Source organism: Aquarana catesbeiana, linkage group LG03 (genome assembly GCF_042186555.1).
Source record: "Aquarana catesbeiana isolate 2022-GZ linkage group LG03, ASM4218655v1, whole genome shotgun sequence".
Classification (NCBI taxonomy): Eukaryota; Metazoa; Chordata; class Amphibia; order Anura; family Ranidae; genus Aquarana; species Aquarana catesbeiana.
Window position 1 is genome coordinate 15,627,815 of NC_133326.1, and position 26,707 is coordinate 15,654,521.

Sequence of the window (26,707 nt, forward strand, 5' to 3'; positions counted from 1 at the left end):
TCCGGTGTACGTCATCACGTACGAATCCGTTGGACTTTTGTGTGATCGTAAGTAGGCAAGTCCGTTCGTAAGAAAGTCTGCCGCAAGTCCGCCAAAAGTCCGACAAAAGTCTGTCGAAAGTCTGTCGGACAAGCTGTCGGACTTTTGTAGACGAAAAGTCCGACCGTGTGTACGCGGCATTAAGGTGTCAGCATTCCAAGACATTTTGGACAATTTCATGCTCCCAACTTTGTGGGAACAGTTTGGGTTGTCAGAAAATTTGAGAACCAGCTCTCAAACATTTGTTGTCGGAAATACCGACAGCAAATGTCCGATGGAGCATACACACGGTTGGATTTTCCGACAACAAGCTCACATCGAACATTTGTTGTCAGAAATTCTGACCGTGTGTACGCGGCATAAGACTGGGATGCCATTAAAGTTCATGTGTGTGTAAAGGCAGGTGTCCCAAAACTTTTGACAATATAGTGTGTTTCATATTATAGAGAATGCAACATGGGGGTTGGAAGACCAAAAAACACCAAGGCATTCAGGAACGCTATACTCACTATTGGAGTCCCCCGAGAAGTAGGTAACTCTATTCTCTTCTCTACATCTGCAACTGAAATAACACTTTTGGTAGACTGTCCTTCGTGTTTTCTTTTATCAATCACAGGAAGACCCTCCAAAAATGTCCTACCTGTATGCTTTGGCCTCATTGCCTATCCTGATACCTCCTTCCTTCTATAACTTTCTGCTTCAGTAATCTATTGTTAACGTATCTCATGTGTGGAGATGATATTCCAGTTATGCTGTATAGCAAAAGATGAGGAAAGAAGGTGAAATATGGATGTTGCATGATTATTTTATCAAAACATTAACTTGGATGTGTTTATTGGATCGCCATATGTCCATGTATAAGAATATTATGTATTATGATAAGAGATGGAATTTACTGCTTTCTGATCCCTTTAAGAAATCTGATATGCTACCGTTTTTCTATGTGTGTGTATTAAAACACAAGTTGATATATAGTTTATAAATCTGGAGTAAAGTAAATTGAAGCTTTTGCCGGTAGCAGCCAATTGGTCGGTATACTTCATCCGGTGTGGTTCAGTCGCTGAAAAAGAAATGCAGCTCTATCACATTCCCAAACTGTTGTTTTTGTTAAATTTTCTTCTAAAGCCCAAAAGACAAACCTAGCACTGGCAGATCTTCTGAGTTCCGCAGAGGTGAGGACCAGGAGCTGGATTATTCCTTCAAATAAAATAGGACACCTTTCTTGAATAAAACATGGCCACTGCTGACCACCTCTGTGGCTATTACGCTGATATTTCCAAGTCTCTGACCCAGAACGAAAATGAAGATCATGAAAGTCAGAGAAAAGTCAGAACTATAAGTATCTATTTACTGTATTTATTCCATGTTGGCAGCTAAAAGAATTTGAAGCCTGACAGTTAGCATGACAACCAGGCAACTAGCATTTGAAGAATGAGAAGTCAGTGACGGCAGGGGAAATGTTCCATATAAAATAGTGTGTCCCGTATTTAGCTGGATGCATGGAACTGAGAATTCGCTATAACAGTGGTCTGCAAACAGGGACCTGATATGGCCTTTGCTTGCCTCCTTTCAGCCCTTGGGGCACTATTCCAACCACAACTGACACCAATGATGTGGCACTATTCCTCAAACTGACACCAATGATGGGCACCATTCCTACCACTGATACCAACAACGGGGCACTATTCCTGCCACTGACACCAATGATGGTGCACTATTCCTCCCACTGACACCAATGATGGTGCACTATTCCTCCCACTGACACCAATGATGGTGCACTATTCCTCCCACTGACACCAATGATGGGGCAATATTCCTCTTACTGACACCAATGATGCGGCACTATTCCTCCCACTGATATAAACAATGGAGCACTATTATTCCCATTAAAACCAATGATAGGGCATAGTTTACTCCCGTTGACACTGGGGCATTTTTCCACTTTCTCTGGCCACAGTCCAGTCCCCCTAAAGTCTGAAGGACAGTAAACTGGCCCTTTTGTTTAAATAGTTTTTGAGACCCCTGCTATATAATGTGCTATGCCAGTGCAAACTGTCCTATCACATGGCCAAACTTGGTTATCATCAAAATGAATGTGGACACAGCATAGGCAGTAAATGTACCCACAGACATGAGATAATAGTCTTTGGGTGGCAGAAGACACCTGTAGTTCTTTGGGGAATAGCTGATCAACCTGCTAGAATTTTGGACCAATCTATGTTGTTTCAACTGAGATAAAGCTGGATGCAAACAAGAGATGGTCATTGCCCAGTCAGGTCATTTTTGGATCAGACATGCTCTTTGGCACCAATTTTGACCCTCCAACTGACCAATCTCAGGGTGATAAGCTTGAAGACTGTGTAATATTTTCTCTCCAAAGATAGTTTAACATCACTGGGGTCTGCCCATTTTTCCATTTTTCCCTCTCCAATGGGTTGAACATGCACATTTAGGTGGCCAATATCCAGTCCGTAAATGGACATAAGTCAGATCAAGTCGATCACCAGTTCTGGCAGCATTTTGTTGCCCTACTACAGTAGGGCAACTGCCTTGACAATGTAAACATGTTGATATAATAGGCTCACCCAAAAGTGCTATTTTACTTATAAGGGTGGAGCCTGGTGGGCTTAGCCCTTGGCTTATTATATGTCTTGATATCTAAATCCAAGATCTTCCTGTCATAATTCCGAATTCTTTTCCCAATCGCCTGAGAGTTTTGGGTGATACATGTTCTAGATTAGCCATTCTCAACCAGGGTCCTCTGAAACCCTAGGTTCTTCCAGAGTTTTCCAGGGAGTCCTTGAGCTGTGGCTGATTGACGTGATGGTGCATGCATAGTTCCCGGGGCTATTACTACTAGGCAAAGCCAGCAACATGACCCAATTATCTTTTTAGTTGTCTGTAAGGGTTGCAGTTTTCCTATTGCCCATCAATGTAAGAGGCACTTTTGACATTTGACACTTGATGAACTTGTTTTAGTAAGGGTTCCTTGAGTCCTGAAAATTATTTTAGGGGTTCCTCTGGGGTAAAAGGGTTTAGAAATGCTGTTCGAGATCCCCAAGTTGCATTCTTCTCAACAAAGAGGTGTGTAGACCCAGGAACTGATGTGAAGAGATCTCACCAATATAGTTTCCAAGAGATACAGAAAACGGTCAAATGGTTTAAATCTCTAGCATCTACCAAAATCTGAAATATGACCTTTACTTGAATAAAAGTCATTTAGCAGTTTGTTCCCTCACATCCCCCTTCCATCTTAACATCTAGTGACCAACTAAACAACATAAAGTAAAAGTGCTCATTCTGTGGAATAGATTTTTTTAAAATCAGGGTTAATGAACTTGGAAATTCTCTGAAAAGTTGGCCATATCCAAGACAATTGGACCCTTTAAACACCCTTTTCTGGACATGCACTCTACATCAAAACTCCCCATCTGGTGGCTGGATCGAGCATTCAGTTATACTGATGTTTTGACTACAACTCCAATTCCAAAAAGTTGGCACGCTGTGTAAAATCTACATAAAAACAGAATGCAATGATTTGCATATCTCATAAACCCAGATGATATTCACAATAGAAAATAGAAAATACATCAAATATGTAAACTGAGAAAATAGACCATTTTAAGAAAAAAAGAAGGTAATTGTGAAATTGATGGCAACAACACAACTCAAAAAAGTTGGTGTGGTGCTATGTTTAGCATGGCGTAGCATCCCTTCTTCTTTTACAACATTCTGTAAACGTTTGAGAGAAATGTTGTCCCATTTTTGCCTCAAATAGGATTCTACCTGCTCAACAGTCCGGGTCTTGTTTGTCATATTTTTTTGTTTCAAGATATGCCAAATAGTTTCATTTGTTGAAAGGTCTGGACTGCAGGCAGGCCAGTTAAGCACCCGGACTCTTCTACTACAAGGCCATGCTGTTGTTATATATGCAGCATGCTATTTTCTGAAATATGCAAGGCCTTCCCTGAACAGGAAGTCATCTAGACAGGAGCAGATGCTGCTCTAAAACCTGGATATGTCTTTCAGCATTGATGCTGCCTTTACTTATGTGCAAGCTGCCCATTCCATATTCACTAATGCCCCTCCATGCCATCAGAGATGCCAGCTTTTGAACCGAGCACAGATAACAAGCCGGAACGTCCGTCTCCTCTTTAGTCTGGAGGACGTGGCGCCCAGGGATTCTAAATAGAAAGTCAAATTTTGATTAGTCTGACCACAGAACAGTTTTCCACTTTGCAACAGACCATTTTAACCCTTTCATGACTAAGCCTATTTTTGAAATTTGGTGTTTACAAGTTAAAATCCGTATTTTTTGCTAGAAAATTACTTAGAACCCCCAAACATTATATATATTTTTTTAGCAGAGAATCTAGAGAATAAAATGGCAATTGTTGCAATATTTTTTATCACACGGTATTTGTGCAGCGGTGTTTTAAACGCAAATTTTTGGAAAAGTGACACTTTCATGTATTTTAAAAAATCCAAACAGTAAAGTTACCCCAATTTTTTTGTATAATGTGAAAGATGATGTTACGCCGAGTAAATAGATACCAAACATGTCACCCTTTATAATTGCACGCACTCGTGGAATGGCGACAAACTACGGTACCTTTGAATTTCCATAGGCGACGATTTAAAAATTTTTTACGGTTACCAGGTTTGAGCTACAGAGGAGGTCTAGGGCTAGAATTATTGCTCTCGCTCTGACGATCGCGGCGATACCTCACATGTGTGGTTTGAACACCGTTTACATATGCGGGCGCGACTTCCGTATGCGTTTTCTTCGCTGCGCGAGCTCGCGGGGACAGGGGCACTTTAAAAAAAATTTTTTTTTTTTATTATTTAATTTATTTATTTTTGTACTTTATAAATTGTGTTTAAAATTTTTTTTTTTTTTTTTTTACTTTTATTGCTGTCACAAGCAATGTAAACATCCCTTGTGACAGTAATATGTGGTGACAGGTACTCTTTATGGAGGGATGGGGGGTCTAAAAGACCCCCCATCCCTCCTTTACACTTCAAAGTATTCAGATCGCCGAAAACGGCGATTCTGAATACTGTGTACTTTTTTAAATTCGGCGCCATTGGCAGCCGAGTAAACGGGAAGTGACGTCATGACGTCGCTTCCGCATTTACAAGAAGAAGGCTGGAACGAAGCCGCTCGCAGCTTCGTTCCAGTCCGCCCCCAGCCGCCGAAGGCAGCGGACCGGACACCGGGCCTCCCGATCGCACGGGAGGCCCGGTAACAGCGGCGGGAGGCGGCGGGAAGGGGGGGATGTCCCCTCCCGCTCCTCCGGTATAACAGCCGAGCGGCTTTTAGCCGCATCGGTTGTTATATTCGGGTAGCCGATCGCCCGCTGAAAACAACGGTACCGGGATGATGCCTGCAGCTGCGGACATCATCCCGGTATAACCCCGGAAAGCCGAGGACGCATATATGCGTTCGGTCGGCGGGAAGGGGTTAAATGAGTATTGGCGTGGCGTTTCTGGATCATGTTCAGATTTGCATGATGGAGCTTTACCTTGTATTTTTAGATGGCACAGCAAACTGTGTTCACAGACAGTGATTTCTGGAAGTAGGCCTGAGCCCATGCAGTGATGTCCATCACAGAATCATACCTGTTTGCATGCAGTGCCGTATGAGGGCCTGAAATTCACGGGCATCCAATAATGTGTTTTGGCCTTATCCCTTGCGCACAGAGATTTATCCAGATTCTCTGAATATTTTTATGGTATTATGTACTGTAGTTGATAAGATATTTAAAGTCTTTGCAATTTTATATTGAGGAACGTTATTCTGAAATTGTTTGACAATTTGTAGACACAGTTTTTTTTACAGATTAACCTCTGCCCATCTTTACTTCTGAGAGACTCTGACTCTCTAAGATGCCCTTTTTATACCCAATCTTGTTACTTGTTACCTGTTGCCAATTGACTTAATTAGTAGCAAAATGTTCATCCAGCTCTTCCTTGTTAGTACCACTTACTTTGCCAGCTTTTTGTTGTGTCCCAACTTTTTGGGGACGTGTTTTCTATTTTCTATTGTGGATAAAATAGGGGTTTGTGAGAGTCGCAAATCATTGCATTCCGTTTTTATGTAGATTTTACACAACGTTCCAACTTCTGGAATTGGGGGTTGTACGAAATGAATGCATCTGACATGTACATTGATGTCGGCATTTTATTCTCATTAAATAATATTCTAATTGGCCGCATTGGTAGTGCAACTAAAGGAGGCCAGTGAAGCAACAGGAGATCAGAGTGATCTCTCTAGCAGATATAAGGTGGACCCACAAAAGTTCAAAAGTTCCATTAACTTTGCATCAAACGATGAGCGTCCTTAATTAGCTTCAATGGGAAAACATCTTATATAAAATGTGCATGTATTTTGATCTTTGCTTCCTAAAGTGAAGCTAATGATGTGAAAGTTCTGTATATTGCATAACTGGTGCTGACGTGAACAGATATTGCTGAATTGTCACAAAGTTAAAGGAAGGTGGATGTTTTAAGGGCGCAAAGGATAACCAACGCAAGAACAAAAATGTAATATACTGCAGCTTATAGTCCTTAGATGTAGCAGCTGTATTAGCTTTCTTTTTTAAAACCTCTTGGTGCCGGCCGCTCGCAAATGCACGGCCGCTCGGCAAGTGGTTCTCGGTGCCGAGCGGCCCCAAATTTGCGTGCATTAGTGCAAATTCCACTGTGCCAAGAGCGTGCGCCCTGGGGCCCTGTGTTTAGCAGGATGTTGGCTCCAAAGGACAAGTCCCTGCCCCGTTCCTGTCCTTGCTAGAACACTGAGGCTATACTCTCCGCAATATTGTGCCCCACTCCGTGCCAGAGGCCTCCACATGACATTCCTGGCCGTTGACCTTTATACAGTATCCCCAAAGAAGCAATGTCCACACATAAATAGGGTTGCTGCACTCACTTACTGGTGGTACTTAGGAACTGGCATAAACAGTCACATCACATCGACAAACTGTACATTCCAGAGTTACTTGACATTGTCAATCACATTTAGTGGACGGTCTGCGGCAGTCACATGTGAAAGCAAAATGCAGCATTTTTAAGCAGCCATCTTCCCTCTGACATGCAGATCAATTGAGGACAGGGAGCCAGCTTGCAAGGCTTCCTTCACATAAAGCAGATCGTGCCCCTAATATGAAAGGTCCACTTTTTGAGTGGGTCCCCTTTTTGAAATGTAGCATAAACACTTAAAAACAATTGTAGGGGGGATAGTTACATCGAATACTCACCTTTACCCTTAGCTCCCACCTGTAGTGCCCAGGCGAGGGTGACATAGTTTCCCTTTAGGCAAGATCTGATTAACCACTTGTCTCCCAAGGTACAATTATAAATGGCATGGTAGACAAGTGGTTAAATCAAGCTCATGGCTGCTACAGCTGTGAGCTTGGTGCCAACTTTAATAGCCGATGAAGGACTTTCCGAGAAAAATGATCCAGGTGGCTCTAGAGCAGGGATATGCAATTAGCGGACTTCCAGCTGTTGCAAAACTACAAGTCCCATCATGCCTCTGCCTCTGGGTGTCATGCTTGTGGCTGTCAAGAGTCTTGCTATGCCTCATGGGACTTGTAGTTCTGCAACAGCTGGAGGTCCGCTAATTGCATATCCCTGCTTTAGAGGCTACAATTTGGTTGTCTGTTGGTTAGACATCTTTTATTATACACAGCTGTGTGCTGTCTTTTGCCTCCCACAGGTTGGCACAGGATCAGGGGGCGCAAGGTCAAAGGTTAAAGTTGTAAAGGCTGAAGGTGCATTCTATGCATAAAGGTAAAACACCTTCTTTGTGCTGCTCCCCGCCCAGCCCCACCCCAATACTCACCTGAGCTTCCTCTCGATCCAGCGATGTGCACGAGAGCCTCGGCTGTCCCGGGAATCCCTCTCCTCATTGGCTGAGACAGCAGCGGGAGACATTGGCTCCCACTGCTGTCAATCACAGCCAGTGAGTTAATGGTGAGAGAGTGGGGGCAGGGCTAAGCCGCAGCTCTATGAGTCTTATGGACGCATAGAGCAGGGCTCAGGGGCGAGCACGCACCAGTGGCCCCATAGCAGGGGAGAAGAGGAAACACCGCTGCTAAAAGGTCCAGCTATGACTTTTTTCAAAATAAAAGTCAGGGGGACAATCCAAAGAGTAGTCTACATGTTTTGCGGGGTCCGAACCCCCCCCTTCACCAGGGTTTGATTAAAGACAATGTAAATTAACTAGAAGTGAACTGGACCTTAGAGTGCCTGTTCACACCAGAACACAGTGTGGGAAATCCGCATTGTGTGTACATTTCCCCCGAACCGCGTTCAAAACGCACTGCAGTTGCAATCTGCAGCAGGTGTCATTGAGTTAACGACACCCCAAATGCAATTTGCAAAAGCAGTGCGTTTGCCTGCACCGGATTGCATTGCACAGAAGTCCCATGCGATCCGGTTGCAGTGCTCTTTTGTAAAATAGTGCCTGCACTACTTCTGCTGTGGTTCAGTGTGATTCAGCCCATTCAAAATGAATGGGCTTAAATCGCACTGCATGTGCCATTCCTGGTGTGAACCGGCCTGTGAAGGCTTAGTTCACCTTCTGGGGGAAAAAAATGCACATATTCCTGCAGAAAAAAAATGTGCATTTATTAATTTTCCCCCCACGGGGATCATGGGTGCAATGCCAGGCTCCTGCAGACTCTCACTACAGCTGTTTTCCCGTACCTCTCATAGAGGTAGGCATTAGTGAAGAGCAGGAAGATCCATAAACTAGACATGTGCAATTCGTTTAGTTCCGAATTCTTCAATTTTTTCAATTTCCGAATTTTGAATTTCGAATTTCCGAATTTCCGAATTTCGAATTTCAAATTTCCAAATTTTCCAATTTTCCAATTTTCCAAATTTTCCAATTTTCCAATTTTCCAAATTTTCCAAATTTTCCAAATTTCCACATTTTCAAATTTCCAAGTTTCCAAGTTTCCAAGTTTTCAAATTTTCAAATTTCCAAATTTTCCAATTTTCCAATTTTCCAAATTTTCCAATTTTCCAATTTTCCAAATTTCCACATTTTCAAATTTCCAAGTTTTCAAGTTTTCAAATTTTCAAATTTCCAAATTTTCCAATTTTCCAATTTTCCAAATTTTCCAAATTTTCCAAATTTCCAATTTTCCAAATTTTCCAAATTTTCCAAATTACCACATTTTCAAATTTCCAAGTTTTCAAATTTTCAAATTTTCAAATTTCCAAATTTTCAAATTTTCAAATTTTCCGAAATTTCGGAAATTGTAAAATTCTAAATCTCGGAAATTCAAAAATTCGACATTACGGAAATTGTAAAATTGGGAAATTCGAAAATTCGAATATTCGGGTTTCCGAATTCCGAATTTTCAAAGTTCCAAAAAAAGCAAAAAAACAAATGAAACAAAAACGAACAAATTTTTTGTCAGTGCACATGTCTACCATAAACTAAGAGATAACTCACCAGCACCGTCGCATTTCAGTGATAACTACTTACCGTGATGGAAGACGGTAGTTGTAGTTCATTAATTCACAGAACTCTGATGTGTGGGCAGAGCCCCAGGGAAGGGTGGGGGGGGGACTGCTGGAGCATGTTACACGTTATACCCTAAATATGTTGTAATGGTGTAACATGCTACCAAAGGTGAACTTCTCTTTTAATTGTATTTCTTGTGTGAATACTTCCTGGAGTCCATCTGCTCTTAGCTCAGGCATGCAGGCAGGAGGGTATATTTAACTGAGAAAATATAATACACCTTCCTATCTCTTTACTAATGGTAGCAGCATCAGGATAAAAAAATGGTTCATGATCATTGAGAGAGTTTAGTGCCACTTTAAAACAAATTTTTTTTTTAAAGTGTACAATGCCTTCAAGAAGGGAAATTGAAATGACATGCAGTCAAATTCCAAGTACTCATTAGGGCTTAACTGCTTCCTGCGTGCCGTATAGTGAGATCACAGACCGGCGGGAGCACTCTCATCCTGGGAGGATGTCATGTGACGTCTTCCTATTCTTGCCGCGATTGGTGGTGTTTTGTGTCCCTCGGATACAGAGCATCACCGATCACGGTAAAGAGTCTGTGACGTAGGCTTTTACCATGTGATCAGCTGTGTCCAATCAGAAATGCTGGTTATCGGCATTCCTCAGCGGGGACATCTGCACTGATCATCAGTGCCCACCAGTGCTGCCAATCAATGCCCACCAGTGATGCCTGTCAGTGCTTTGTCATCAGTGCCCATTAGTGCCACCTCAGAAGAGAAAAGAGCCGATAACCGGCTTGTGTTAAAGGGACATCGCCTCTGGGGGAATCTAGGATGGAAAAGGACCTTGGGGTCCTAGTAGATGATAGGCTCAGCAATGGCATGCAAAGCAAACAGAATGTTGGCATGCATTAAAAAGGGGATCAACTCCAGAGATAAAACGATAATTCTCCCGCTCTACAAGACTCTGGTCCGGCCGCACCTGGAGTATGCTGTCCAGTTCTGGGCTCCAGTCCTCAGGAAGGATGTACTGGAAATGGAGCGAGTACAAAGAAGGGCAACAAAGCAAATAAAGGGTCTGGAGGATCTTAGTTATGAGGAAAGGTTGCGAGCACTGAACTTATTCTCTCTGGAGAAGAGACGCTTGAGGGGGGATATGATTTCAATTTACAAATACCGGACTGGTGACCCCACAATAGGGAGAAAACTTTTTCGCGGAAGGGAGTTTAACAAGACTCGTGGCCACTCATTAAAATTAGAAGAAAAGGTGTTTAACCTTAAACTACGTAGAGGGTTCTTTACTGTAAGAGCGGCAAGGATGTGGAATTCCCTTCCACAGGCGGTGGTCTCAGCGGGGAGCATTGATAGTTTCAAGAAACTATTAGATAATCACCTGAATGACCGCAACATACAGGGATATACAATGTAATACTACACATAATCACACACATAGGTTGGACTTGTGTCTTTTTTCAACCTCACCTACTATATATGTAAGGATGTGGAATTCCCTTCTACAGGTGGTGGTTTCAGCGGGGGGGGGGGATCGATTGTTTCAAGAAACTATAAGATAAGCACCTGAACGACCGCAACATACAGGAATATACAATGTAATACTGACACATAATCACTCACATAGGTTGGACTTGATGGACTTGTGTCTTTTTTCGACCTCACCTACTATGTAACTATGTAGCTGATTATCAGTGCAATCTCACCAGTGCTGCCAACCAGTGCTTCCAATTTGTGCCCATCAGTGCCTCCTCATCAGTGCCACCTATCAGTGCCCATCAGTGCCACCCATCAATGCCCATCAGTGCCACCTATCTGTGCCACCTATCAATGCCCATAAGTGCCACCTATCAATGCCCATCAGTGCCACCTATCCGTGCCACCTATAAGTACCCATAAGTGCTGCCTATCAGTGCCCAATATTAGTGCCTCCTCATCTGTGCCCATCAATGCTACCTCATCAGCGCACATCTGTGAAGGAGGTAAAATTACTTATTTACAACATTTTATAACAGAAACTAAGAAAAAAAAATGTTTGCAAAAAAAAAAAAAAAAAAAAACCCCAGTGGTGATTAACTACCACCAAAAGAAAGCTCTATTTGTCTAGAAAAAAAATGATAAAAATGTCATATGGGTACAGTGTTGCATGACCGCGCAATTGTCATTCAAAATGTGAGAGCGCTGAAAGCTGAAAATTTGGCCTGGGCAGGAAGGGGGTGAAAGTGCCCAGTAGGCAAGGGTTGAAATTACAAATCTTTTACAATAATTGCAAATAAATTGTGGAGCAACAACACACTCTATACCGTGGAACAGGAACCCAAGAGCTTTGATGTAATGGTAAAACTACTGCCAACAAAATGCAGTTCCCAATCCATCCCAGTATAGCTGTGTACCAGCCAGGTATCGCTGGAGTCGGCTCAGCGGTAGAAGTTAGAAAACTGCAGTGAGGCTTAGAGAGTTGTAGCCGCAATTTATACAAATTCATATGGTGGATGGGGAACAATGGTGATTGCAATACTTCCTTTGCCTCCTCCCTTCCCCACCATTGCCTTCCTCTCACACCGTACAGCAGGGACTCAAAGGTTTAGGTTCTTTAGTCTTCACTAAACTACATTTCTTTTGACATTCAGCCGTCATTGACTATGCACAGCCCATTATTATCCTTGCTGTTTAAAGATCCATTTGTTCTGCGTGTTCTACAGCGGGGAGGAGAAGCAGAAACAGATCATACAATTTGTAGTTATGCAGTAATGAATGAGTAATGAAGCTTTTGTACCAGAGCTTATTGTGTAATGCAAAGAAAGAAGTGAGTAGCACAATGCCCGAGTAATTCGCCTCGACTTTTGTATGAGATTTGTGGAATTTACGCGTGATAAAGACCTCAGCGATCAAAAAATCTGATTTTTCTAATAATAGGAGAAAAGTGCCCATCGGTCTCTAGAAAATTAGTTTTTTTTTCTTATTTTTGTGAGCATGGATGTGTATGAAGGAAATATGGGAGCTGTCATGTAGTAAGTCACTGATCTGGGATGAGTATGGAGATCAGGAGTCTCAAAACTTCACTGTGTCAGGACCAGGTCTCTACTTAGGCCATACAGTAGGTCGGGGCATAGGGCATTAGAGGTGCCAAGGAAGTGCCCACCACCAACCACAAATCATGTTCAAGACTGTCAGTGACAGAAGACTGTCCACCTCCCTCCAGAACAATCTTGGGATGGGTATGGAGACACTTTACTGTGCCAAGGCTAGATCTCTTGATGGGGCATCAGGGGAACCAGGAACACCACTCACTGCCAGCCCCAAATTATATTCTTAACTGCCAATAACGTTCCTGTGTATAATAAAAGACTGTTCAGCTGCCCTACAGAGCAAACTTGGGTTGGATATGGAAATCAAGAGTCCCAAAACTTCACTGAGTCAGGGCCAGATCTCCACTGAGCCAACATAACTCAGGACAGAAGGCATTAGTAGTGCCAATGATGGCATACTGCCCATCACAAATCATGTTCAGTATGAGATTTGTGGATTTACCTTTGATAAAGATGGAGACTATGGCGATCGAAAATTCTGATTTTTCTAATAATAGGAGAAAAGTGCCCTTCGGTCACTAGGAAATGAACTTTTTTCTTATTTTTGTGAGCATGAATGTGTATAAAGGAAATATGGGAGCTACCATTTAGTAAGTCACTGATCTGGGATGAGTATGGAGATCAGGAGTCCCAAAACTTCACGGTGTCAGAACCAGGTTTCTACTCAGGCCAACATACAGTAGGTCGGGGCATAAGGCAATAGAGGTGCCAGGGAAGTGCCCACCTCCAACCACAAATCATGTTCTTGACTGTCAGTGACAGAAGACTGTCCACCTCCCTCCAGAACAATCTTGGGATGGGTATGGAGACACTTTACTGTGCCAAGGCTAGATCTCTTGATGGGGCATCAGGGGAACCAGGAACACCACTCACTGCCAGCCCCAAATTATATACTTAACTGTCAATAACGTTCCTGTGTATAATAAAAGACTGTTCAGCTGCCCTACAGAGCAAACTTGGGTTGGATATGGAAATCAAGAGTCCCAACACTTCACTGAGTCAGGGCCAGATCTCCACTGAGCCAACATAACTCGGGACAGAAGGCATTAGTAGCGCCAATGATAGCATGGATGTGTATAAAGGAAATATGGGATTTACCATTTAATAGGTCACTGATCTGGGATGAATATGGAGATCAGGAGTCCCAAAACTGTGTCAGGGCCAGGTCTCTACTTCCATCATACAGTAGGTCGGGGCATAGGGAATTAGAGGTGCCAGGGAAGGCACACCACCAACCACAAATCATGTTCTTGACTGTCAGTGACAGATTCCCTTGTTTGATGAAAGACTGTCCACCTCCCTCCAGAACAATCTTGGGATGGGTATGGAGATCAGGAATCCTGACACTGCACTGTGTCAAAGCCAGATCTCTTGATGGGGCATCAGTGGAACCAGGAACGCCACACACTTCCAACCACAAATCATATTCTTGATGCTCAGTAACACCTTCCTGTGTATAATAAAAGACTGTCCCGCTGCCCGACAGAGCAAATTTGGGTTGGATATGGAAATCAAGAGTCCCAACACTTCATTGTGTCAGGGCCAGATCTCTACTGAGACAACATAAGTTGGGGCAGAAGGCATTAGTAGTGCCATTGATGGCACACTGCCAACCATGTTCTGTATGAGACTGCCAAATCATGTTCTGTATGAGATTTGTGGATTTACCTGTAAAAAAGATGGAGACTATGGCAATCAAAAATTCTCATCTTCTAATAAAAGGAGAAAATTGTCCATCGGTTTCTAAAAAATAATCTTTTTTTTTTTAATTTTTGTGAGCATGGATGTGTATAAAGGAAATAGGGGAGCTGCCATTTAGTAAGTCACTGATCTGGGATGAGCATGGAGATTAGTAGTCCCAAAACCTTACTGTGTTAGGACCAAGTCTCTACTGAGGCCAAGATACAGTAGGTCAGGGCATGGGGCATTAGAGGTGCCAGGGAAGGCACACCACCAACCACAAATCATGTTCTTGACTGTCAGTGACAGATTCCCTTGTTTGATGAAAGACTGTCCACCTCCCTCCAGAACAATCTTGGGATGGGTATGGAGAGTCCCAAACCTTCACTGTATCAAGACCAGATCACTTGATGGGGCAACCTGATGAACCAGCAACGCCACACACTGCCAACCACAAATCATATTCTTGACTGTCAGTAAACTAGGCATGAGTATGGATATCAGGAGCAGATCTCTACTTAGCCAACATAGTTTGTGGCATGGGGCATTAGGGGTGCCACGGACAGCACACTTGGTGTTCTTGGTTGCCAGTAACTCATTCCAATGTATATAAAAAGACTGTACACTGCCCTCCAGAATAAACTTGGCATGAGTATGGATATCAGGTGTCCCGACACTTCACTGTGTCAGTAGCAGATCTATACTTCGCCAACATAGGCCAAGGCATCAGGGGTGCCAGGGACAGCACACCAACAACCACAAATCATGGTCTTGATCGTCAGTATTACATTCCCATGTATAATAAAAGACTGTCCAACTGCCCTCCAGAGCAAACTTGGGATGAGTATGGCGATCAGGAGTCTCAGCACTTCACTGTGTCAGGGGCAGATCTTTACGTCAACATAGGCCAAGGCATACAGAATTATAGGTGCCAGGGACAGCACACTGCCAACCACAAATCATTGTTCTTGGTTTTCAGTAACACATTCCTATGTATAATAAAAGACTGCCTCACTGCCCTCCAGAGTAGTCTTGGGATGGGTATGGAGATTAGGAGTCTAAACACTTCACTGGGTCCAGGCCAGATCGCTATTTAGCCAACATAGGCTGGGGGATAGAGCATCAGATGTGCCAGGGAAGGCACACTGCCAACCACAGATCATGTTCTCAACTGACAGTAATACATTCCCATGTATAATAAAAAAAAAACATCCACTGTCCTCCAGAGCAATTTTGTTGGGTCCTCGTTGTTGCTGCATCCATACAGTTTGTGTATTTTGGTTGGTGGTAGTTAAACTCACCACCCTGAGTCCACACACCTAGAACCAAACTGCTAGTACAGAATAGTTTCTTCCTGCCACTGTTTCTAAGTGTACTGGTGAAGGGGAGCAAACTGTCTATCCTATTTCAGCCTCTCTGCTCCAAGCCTCTGCATTGCTTGTACAACTCACACATAGGTTGGACTTGATGGACTTGTGTCTTTTTTCAACCTCACCTACTATGTACTGTAACTATGTAACTGTGAAGTTTAAGCTTGTTTAAGCGTGTGTGCTACTAAGGCTAGCCACTGAACTGGGGTACAAAACAGTCAGCCTGGGGAAGCAAGAGGGGTATTCAAAATGATCAGCTTAGAGGAGCAGGAGTAATGTAAAACCCAACCTAGGTGTAGCGCACCTCCAAAGGAGCCACTGACTTTCATTGTCTCATGCCCCCAAACTCAGTGCACACACAGCCAGGTACACAATTTTTTCTTTTTTTGTCATTGGCTAAAAAATAAAAAAAAAAAACAGTCTAAGGATGTCTTATGTAATTTGATTGTGAGGTGAACTTGGATGGGTACGGGGGAACATGGGATAACCCAAAAGGACTAGCCTGACCGAGGACACCTCTCCTAATCTGGCAGAGAGCTTTCACAACATTCACTAATGGCTGCCTAGGACTTCACACAGTCACTAGGACTCAGAATTTAGGTCTTACTCACAATGCCACAGGATCATTAGTTGCCTCCTTCTGATATCCACCGGGCATTCTTCAGTGAGGAAGACACAGACTCACAAAACCACAGGACAGCTGGAGACTCTTCCCCCCCTATCTCCACTGGGTATCCTCCAGTGAGCTCCTCCAGACCTTAAAGCAGAAAAAAAATTTCCCATGCAGTGGGGCCGTGCCCGCACTGCATGGGTTAACTAACCGTTTTTCCCAGGGGCACACAGAAAGGCTATACTTGCCCGAGCCTTTGATCCTCCAGGAAAACAGCGCTCCCCCACATCCAGCGGTGGACTGTTCCTGCTGTCCTCACGTCTAGCGCTGGTCTATTGGTGTGATGACGTCAGGAACAGTCCATGCACAAGAAGGCTAGCGTGCGGAGGGGGGGGGGGGTTTGGAGCAGCAGAGATTAGTCTTGCACTCAGAGAATTGGTGGATTAGGTAAGTATATCTCCGCTCTCCTCACCGATAGACAAGAGGCTAGATGTCCCAAAAGCCACACATCAAAAAAAGATCTGCTGTGTGTAGACCAGTGATTCTCAACTAGGGTTCCGTGGGAACCTAGGGTTCCTCCAGAGGTTGCTAGGGGTTCCTTCAGCATTGGGCAATTTCTGCCTCTTAGATAAGTTCCCACTGACACCATTGATCTTTTTAGCCATCTGTAAGGAGGTAATTCTTCCCAATGACCACAAGTATAAGGACCATTCTTCCCACTGACCATCACGCTAATGTATCATGAGCAGATTTCTAATTTTTAGCAGGGGTTCCCTGAGACCAGAGAACCATTTCAATGGTTCCTCTGTGTTGAAAAGGTTGAGAAAAGCTGGTGTAGACGAGTGGCAGTCTCAAAAAATACAGTGAAAACCCAGACCTTCTTCCACTATCTCGGCGCTATGGAGCTGATAAATCTAACAATAATAAACACATATATATATTAATCACAGCGATTCAATGAACCACAGCGATATTAAAGTGTCAGCTGCCGCCTAAAAAGCAATAAATTGCCTAAAGTGCCAGTCTCAGCCTGGACCCCCAACGGGCCACGCAACCCCAATGTGTTTCGCTCCTCCCACTAGCGCTTACTCATGGGAATGGACCGCTCCCCTCACCCCTAGACAAAAACGAGCAGTTAACCCATCCCAGTCTTTGGAAGATAGCACTCCCCCCCAGCTTAGACTACAGCTGAGACCTTGATGACCTCCAAGCAGACTATCCTGAGGGGCAGAGCCCCTTAGACAGGGGGCTCCTCCAGCAGGACTGGACCCAGGATCCACACACTCTGCGTAAGACTTCAGACTATTTATGGGCCCCCTAGCCACCTACTGGACACACTTCCCCAATCCCCATAAATATTCATGCTGCCTTTCTATTCTTCCTACCACTGTGATTCTAGAATTTTCTATATTGTAGGGGGGGGGGGGGGGGGTCAACCAGACTAGCAGCCTGTGAAACGTTGAGCAGACTAGAACAGTCAACCCCTGCTCCACTGATTACAGAGGAGCTAAACTAAGTGTACCTAGCGATCTACACTAACTGGGAGGGTGCTACATAGGGAATAAGGTGGAGCATAAGAGTCAGCCTAGGGGCGGGGGGGGGGTATCGGGGGTTCCAAACCATTGGCCTTTTGGGGGGGGGGGAGTCAGAAAGTATATACCCAATACCAAGGAGGAGTCTTCAGGATTTTCCTCCTCACAGCTCACCCTTGCCTTCTTTGTGCAGTAAGAAGCATTTGTTTAGCTGTTGCAAAAGGTTGCTGTGTATATAATCCTGATTCCTGATCAAGAAAGGGTTCTAAAAAAAGTTTAACACAAATTGAGCAAGATGGGTGGCTGGTTGTCTTATAGTAATATTGTCTGCTTTTTTTTTTTTTTTTCATAGAGCCATCGCTCACCCTACTCCACGAGGCCCAACATCAGATCCCCAACTACATGCAGAATCCCTACGACTTGCCAAGGAACAGCCACATCCCCAGCCACTACGACCTGCTCCCTGTCCGGCACAGCCCCTCGCATGGAACTTTCTGGGATAAGCAGATGGAAAAGCAATCTTTATAGAAGTTTGAGGACCGTGACGGAGAAATCTCTCATTCTGCAATACGCCCATTCAGTGGGGGGGCCAGCGCCACTGGGCACATGCATGACGTCATTAGGAGACTCTCTTTTTTTATACACATAGGATGTATCTATAGGACAAGTCACTGTGTGTATATATCTATGTATATGTGTGTGTATTAATCAGCCTCGGAAGAGGTGCACAGGTAAAGAGGGGGCTATTCCAGGGGATGTTCACAAAGATGAGTCAACTGTGGAAGTAGCAGTTTACACACAACGAAGGATAATTATTGTACATACGTGTATATAGTTCAGCTTTCTCTAAATAACTGTATATATGTCATTTCCAATAGGAGCCGATGTTCAGAGGGCAATAATTACAGGTTTATTTAACAAGGCAGAGAGCATTGACAACATGCAAGGTATGAGTAGCCATATTATGTCGGCCAAACATGGCTGCCAGTTGGGTTACTACACTTTGCACCCCATCAGTGCTCCCTGCACTGGGTTACCAGATAAAACGGTCAATAACTTAATGAATGGTAAATGCAATATTGCTTATATATTCATGAACATAAGCTGTATTTCAGAGCTGTTTGCCATTGCTCGTGGACACGCATAGGGGTGTAGCTGCATAAGTCATGGGTATCGCGGGTTAGCCACAGAAACATTCTCAGAGGACTGTATCTGGGTAGTTGGCTACCAGTTAGACAGCTGCGTTCTGCAGACGGCGAAATTTTATATCTATGAAGTTGGCCACACGTTCCGGATAGAGAGGAGGGAATTACAATGGAAGCTCTTGGACAAGCGTTATGCCATCTAACTGCTCTTGTGACAAAAAAACATCACAAAAAAGACCAAATCAACCTGTTCCACGCCGAACAGATGAACCTTGTTTACTGCTAATAAAATCAAGCTTTTTATCCTTCTCCTCATTTTCGTGGACTCTGTCATTGTGTTGGGATGTAAATAGGTCACACGATGAACGGAAATAGTAGTAACCCTTTTTCGGAAGCATTTTCCTATGAAAAAATGTGGACAATGCAGTTCAGGAACAGGTGTGCAAACTATTACATAGTGTACCTTGCTGCTGTTTTCTTAGGAGGTGACTTTCGGTTTGCTAACTGTCCTGTATTAGAAGAAATGTCATTTATATCCTTTAAAATTATTTTCTTCAACCTGCAATACCCAAATAATGAAAAAGTAGTGCAGTGGAGCCTGTAACAGTCCTTTATCCACTGCCAATGTTATATTATAGTTGTCTTTATGCCATTAGCCCATAACCCACCCGCCTGAATCCCCTTTTCCCTAATTTTGAAGGAGGAATGTTGTCAACCCTAATGGCTTTAATCTCTAAGGAGACGCTCAATAAAAAAAAAATTGCTTGCAGACATAAAGACAAGCACAAGTTGTCAACCACTGAGCCATGGCCTTCTGGCAGGCTGTAGCCTCCTCCTCTCAGGCTTCCAAACAGCTACACACGCCCTAACCTCCCACAGTGCGCCTAGGTCCCCTGAGAGCACTCAACACCCAGCTCCTGCATTGCCCCCTAACTTGCTGCAGATCCTCCAGCCCTCCATAGTGCCCCCAACTTCCAAAACATTTTCCCACCATGCCCCCCCCCCTCCCATCCAGTGGTTGTCAACCACCGAGCCATGGGCTTCTACCAGGCTGTGACCTCCTTCTCTCAGGCCTCCAGCCAGCTGCACATCCCCTAACCTCCCACAGTCCCCTGAGGGCCCTCACCCCAAGTCCCTGCATTGCCTCCTAATATGCTGCAAAGCCTCCAGCCCTCTACAGTGCCCCCAACTTCCAACATCATCTCACCATGCCCCCCATCCAGTGGTTATCAACCACCGAGCCATGGCCTTCTGCCAGACTGCGTCCTCTTCCTCTCAGGCCTCCAGCCAGCTGAACATCCCCCAACCTGCCACAGTGCCCCTAGGTCCCCTGAGAGCACTCACCTCCAGCCCCTGCATTGCCCCCTAACATTCTGCAAAGCCTCCAGCCCTCTATAGTTCCCCCAACTTCCAACATCGTTCCACCATGCCCCCCCACCCAGTGGTTATCAACCACTGAGCCATGGCCTTTAACCAGGATGTGGTCTCCTCCTCTCAGGCCTCCAGCCAGCTGCACATCCCTTAACCTCCCACAGTACCCCTAGGTCCCCTGAGAGCCCTCACCCCAAGCCCCTGCATTGCCCCCTAACTTGCTGCAAAGTCTCCATAGTGCCCCCAATTTCCAACATTTTCCCACCATGACCCCCATCCAGTGGTTATCAACCACCAAGACATGGCCTTCTGCCAGGCTGAGCCATCTTCCTCTCTGGCTTCCAGACAGCTTCACATCCCCTAACCTCCCACAGTACCCCTAGGTCCCCTAAGAGCCCTCACCCCAAGCCCCTGCATTGCCTCCTAATGTGCTGCAAAGCCTCCAGCCCTGTATAGTGCCCCCAACTTCCAACATCATCCCACCATGCCCCCCATCCAGTGCTTATCAACCACCGAGCCATGGCCTTCTTCCAGACTGCGTCCTCTTCCTCTCAGGCCTCCAGCCAGCTGCACAACCCCCAACCTGCCACAGTGCCCCTAGGTCACCTGAGAGCACTCACCTCCAGCCCCTGCATTGCCCCCTAACTTTCTGCAAAGCCTCCAGCCCCCTATAGTTCCCCCAACTTCCAGCATCTTCCCACCATGCCCCCCATCCAGTGGTTATCAACCACTGAGCCATGGCCTTCAACCAGGATGTGGTCTCCTCCTCTCAGGCCTCCATCCAGCTGCACATCCCTTAACCCCCCACAGTACCCCTAGGTTCCCGGAGAGTCCTCACCCAAGCCCCTGCATTGCCCCTTAACTTGCTGCAAAGTCTCCATAGTGCCCCCAATTTCCAACCTTTTCCCACCATGCCCCCCATCCAGTGGTTATCAACTTTTGCCAGGCTGTGCCATCCTCCTCTCTGGCTTTCAGACAGCTGCACATCCCCTAACAAAACCTCCAGCCCTCTACAGTGCCCCCAACTTCCAACATCATCCCACCATGCCCCCCATTCAGGGGTTATCAAGCACCGAGCCATGGCCTTCTGCCAGACTGCATCCTCTTCCTCTCAGGCCTCCAGCCAGCTGCACATCCCCCAACCTGCCACAGTGCCCCTAGGTCCCCTGAGAGCACTCACCCCAAGCCCCTCCATTGCCCCCTAACTTGCTGCAAAGTCTCCAGCACTCCATAGTGCCCCCAATTTCCAACATTTTCCCACCATGCCCCCCATCCAGTGGTTATCAACCACCAAGCCAAGGCCTTCTGCCAGACTGCATTCTCTTCCTCTCAGACCTCCAGCCAGCTGAACATCCCCCAACCTGCCACAGTGCCCCTAGGCCCCCTAAGAGCACTCACCTCTAGCCCCTGCATTGCCCCCAAACTTTCTGCAAAGCCTCCAGCCCTCTATAGTTCCCCCAACTTCCAACATCGTCCCACTATGCCCCCCATCCAGTGGTTATCAACCACTGAGCCATGGCCTTCAACCAGGATGTGGTTTCCTTCTCTCAGGCCTTCAGCCAGCTGCACATCCCTTAACCCCCCACAGTACCCTTAGGTCCCCTAAGAGCACTCACCCCAAGCCCCTGCATTGCCCCCTAACTTGCTGCAAAGTCTCCAGCACTCCATAGTGCCCCCAATTTCCAACATTTTCCTACCATGCCCCCCATCCAGTAGTTATCAACCACCAAGCTATGGCCTTCTGCCAGGCTGTGCCATCCTCCTCTCTGGCTTCCACACAGCTGCACATCCCCTAACCTCCCACAGTACCTCTAGGTCCCCTAAGAGCCCTCACCCCAAGCCCCTGCATTGCCCCCACCAAAAGCCATCAACACTCCATAGTGCCCCCAACTTCCAACACGCCCCCCCATCTTCATACAAAGTCCCATTTGTCCTCATTGTTTCTTTCCCGCTCCCGTGATACTTTCATTAGAAAGGGATGGAGATATATGACCTAAATGGTCTTTACCTCATATAAAGTCCCAAACAATACTCTTGATTCCAATGCCTCCCAACTTCCCACAGTATGCCCCTGCAATGCCCTTCACTCTTCCACAATTTTCCTTCAATACCCACAGCCTCCTGGAGAGACCTCCCAACCCCATCCAGAGAGCCAAGCCCCCACAGTTCCCTCCTTGATCCATTCAGAAACCTCATCCTCCTACAAGACCACCAAGTCTGCTGCAGAGTCCCCCACCCCCCACCAGTGACACCCATCCCCATCCAGAGCCTTCATGCATTTCAATAAATATTTTTTATTCCCATACTTTTACTGTGTGTGTATATAAAATTTTTTCTTTTATGTTTGGGCGTAGTATGTTTTGGAAGAATTTACTACTAGTCTAAATTGTTTTATTCCATTTGATAAAGTGGAACAGCAGGTAAAAGTGTGTGTGTGTGTGTTGGGGGATTAGAATCCCTGTCAGTTTTGACCCTGCTAAGAATGATTTCCCCAAATTCCCTCAGTTCTTAACATTAAAAATGTATGAAAAAAAAAAAAGTATGAATTTGAAGTCCTGCTTAGCGCGGCTTGCTGTCACTTATTGTGCCTGTATTCACGACATGATGAGAGGAGAATGTAAGGGCCAATGGTAAGGCAGATTGACATCACACCTTTTCCCCAGGTTTGGTTGGACAAGTTTATACTGAGCCAGAAAAGAGCAGAGCTCAAAGTGATTGTAAACCCTTACATATGCCCAGTGAAGTCAAAGGCATCAGGTGATACACATAATTAAAACAAACCTCCTACATAAGTTGTACCTATTTATCTGCAATCTTGTCTTCTCTAAATCCGGTATACAAAATGTATAAAGCTTTTCTGAGAGCAACAGAAACCAGGGTCCAGAAAGCTGAAATTACACACTGCAAAGATCAGCGAGGAGAGCACTGAGAACTGATTGGAGGGAATGGACACACTCAGGACCAGCACTACCGCTAGGCAAACTAGGCAGCTGCCTAGAGCGCAGACACAGCCACTGGTTTCCCTACTCTCCGCCGGCTTCCTAACACTCCACTGGCTTCCCCACATAGGGCTGTCACTCACCTCCAGCCCCTGCATTGCCCCCTAACATTCTGCAAAGCCTCCAGCCCTCTATAGTTCCCCCAACTTCCAACATCGTTCCACCATGCCCCCCCACCCAGTGGTTATCAACCACTGAGCCATGGCCTTTAACCAGGATGTGGTCTCCTCCTCTCAGGCCTCCAGCCAGCTGCACATCCCTTAACCTCCCACAGTACCCCTAGGTCCCCTGAGAGCCCTCACCCCAAGCCCCTGCATTGCCCCCTAACTTGCTGCAAAGTCTCCATAGTGCCCCCAATTTCCAACATTTTCCCACCATGACCCCCATCCAGTGGTTATCAACCACCAAGACATGGCCTTCTGCCAGGCTGAGCCATCTTCCTCTCTGGCTTCCAGACAGCTGCACATCCCCTAACCTCCCACAGTACCCCTAGGTCCCCTAAGAGCCCTCACCCCAAGCCCCTGCATTGCCTCCTAATGTGCTGCAAAGCCTCCAGCCCTGTATAGTGCCCCCAACTTCCAACATCATCCCACCATGCCCCCCATCCAGTGCTTATCAACCACCGAGCCATGGCCTTCTTCCAGACTGCGTCCTCTTCCTCTCAGGCCTCCAGCCAGCTGCACAACCCCCAACCTGCCACAGTGCCCCTAGGTCACCTGAGAGCACTCACCTCCAGCCCCTGCATTGCCCCCTAACTTTCTGCAAAGCCTCCAGCCCCCTATAGTTCCCCCAACTTCCAGCATCTTCCCACCATGCCCCCCATCCAGTGGTTATCAACCACTGAGCCATGGCCTTCAACCAGGATGTGGTCTCCTCCTCTCAGGCCTCCATCCAGCTGCACATCCCTTAACCCCCCACAGTACCCCTAGGTTCCCGGAGAGTCCTCACCCAAGCCCCTGCATTGCCCCTTAACTTGCTGCAAAGTCTCCATAGTGCCCCCAATTTCCAACATTTTCCCACCATGCCCCCCATCCAGTGGTTATCAACTTTTGCCAGGCTGTGCCATCCTCCTCTCTGGCTTTCAGACAGCTGCACATCCCCTAACAAAACCTCCAGCCCTCTACAGTGCCCCCAACTTCCAACATCATCCCACCATGCCCCCATTCAGGGGTTATCAAGCACCGAGCCATGGCCTTCTGCCAGACTGCATCCTCTTCCTCTCAGGCCTCCAGCCAGCTGCACATCCCCCAACCTGCCACAGTGCCCCTAGGTCCCCTGAGAGCACTCACCCCAAGCCCCTCCATTGCCCCCTAACTTGCTGCAAAGTCTCCAGCACTCCATAGTGCCCCCAATTTCCAACATTTTCCCACCATGCCCCCCATCCAGTGGTTATCAACCACCAAGCCAAGGCCTTCTGCCAGACTGCATTCTCTTCCTCTCAGGCCTCCAGCCAGCTGAACATCCCCCAACCTGCCACAGTGCCCCTAGGCCCCCTAAGAGCACTCACCTCCAGCCCCTGCATTGCCCCCAAACTTTCTGCAAAGCCTCCAGCCCTCTATAGTTCCCCCAACTTCCAACATCGTCCCACTATGCCCCCCATCCAGTGGTTATCAACCACTGAGCCATGGCCTTCAACCAGGATGTGGTTTCCTTCTCTCAGGCCTTCAGCCAGCTGCACATCCCTTAACCCCCCACAGTACCCTTAGGTCCCCTAAGAGCACTCACCCCAAGCCCCTGCATTGCCCCCTAACTTGCTGCAAAGTCTCCAGCACTCCATAGTGCCCCCAATTTCCAACATTTTCCTACCATGCCCCCCATCCAGTAGTTATCAACCACCAAGCTATGGCCTTCTGCCAGGCTGTGCCATCCTCCTCTCTGGCTTCCACACAGCTGCACATCCCCTAACCTCCCACAGTACCTCTAGGTCCCCTAAGAGCCCTCACCCCAAGCCCCTGCATTGCCCCCACCAAAAGCCATCAACACTCCATAGTGCCCCCAACTTCCAACACGCCCCCCCATCTTCATACAAAGTCCCATTTGTCCTCATTGTTTCTTTCCCGCTCCCGTGATACTTTCATTAGAAAGGGATGGAGATATATGACCTAAATGGTCTTTACCTCATATAAAGTCCCAAACAATACTCTTGATTCCAATGCCTCCCAACTTCCCACAGTATGCCCCTGCAATGCCCTTCACTCTTCCACAATTTTCCTTCAATACCCACAGCCTCCTGTAGAGACCCCCCAACCCCATCCAGAGAGCCAAGCCCCCACAGTTCCCTCCTTGATCCTTTCAGAAACCTCATCCTCCTACAAGACCACCAAGTCTGCTGCAGAGTCCCCCACCCCCCACCAGTGACACCCATCCCCATCCAGAGCCTTCATGCATTTCAATAAATATTTTTTATTCCCATACTTTTACTGTGTGTGTATATAAAATTTTTTCTTTTATGTTTGGGCGTAGTATGTTTTGGAAGAATTTACTACTAGTCTAAATTGTTTTATTCCATTTGATAAAGTGGAACAGCAGGTAAAAGTGTGTGTGTGTGTGTGTTGGGGGATTAGAATCCCTGTCAGTTTTGACCCTGCTAAGAATGATTTCCCCAAATTCCCTCAGTTCTTAACATTAAAAATGTATGAAAAAAAAAAAAGTATGAATTTGAAGTCCTGCTTAGCGCGGCTTGCTGTCACTTATTGTGCCTGTATTCACGACATGATGAGAGGAGAATGTAAGGGCCAATGGTAAGGCAGATTGACATCACACCTTTTCCCCAGGTTTGGTTGGACAAGTTTATACTGAGCCAGAAAAGAGCAGAGCTCAAAGTGATTGTAAACCCTTACATATGCCCAGTGAAGTCAAAGGCATCAGGTGATACACATAATTAAAACAAACCTCCTACATAAGTTGTACCTATTTATCTGCAATCTTGTCTTCTCTAAATCCGGTATACAAAATGTATAAAGCTTTTCTGAGAGCAACAGAAACCAGGGTCCAGAAAGCTGAAATTACACACTGCAAAGATCAGCGAGGAGAGCACTGAGAACTGATTGGAGGGAATGGACACACTCAGGACCAGCACTACCGCTAGGCAAACTAGGCAGCTGCCTAGAGCGCAGACACAGCCACTGGTTTCCCTACTCTCCGCCGGCTTCCTAACACTCCACTGGCTTCCCCACATAGGGCTTCATTCACAAAGCGGTATGATGTGGTATTTTAGTAGTGAAACCAGCCGCTGACGTCCTTAACTGCCAGTAACTGTTATGGTTGTTAAGAAGCGGGTGGCTGCCACGTCCTTAACAACTAATGAGTCATCAGCTGTAAGCAGGGTTCCCCATTGAATGTAAAGAAAAAAATTGCTGGCATTAAAATATCAT

At 45.9% G+C, this 26,707-nt stretch overlaps 1 protein-coding gene across 5 annotated transcripts in view; it reads left to right on the forward strand.

The window, feature by feature from the left end:
• The window catches only part of MEGF11 (multiple EGF like domains 11), an 838,162-nt gene extending 815,523 nt beyond the window's left edge, over nt 1–22,639 (forward strand). For 3 of the 5 annotated variants that reach the window (XM_073618306.1, XM_073618309.1, XM_073618308.1), the window contains 2 exons: nt 486–567; nt 18,171–22,639. In XM_073618306.1, the coding sequence (XP_073474407.1) occupies nt 486–567; nt 18,171–18,321 (233 nt within the window). In that variant the 3' untranslated portion in view covers nt 18,322–22,639. The remainder of the gene's footprint in view (nt 1–485; nt 568–18,170) is intronic. The other 2 variants (XM_073618307.1, XM_073618311.1) reach the window with 1 other exon arrangement.
• The last annotated feature ends 4,068 nt before the right edge of the window (nt 22,640–26,707 follow it).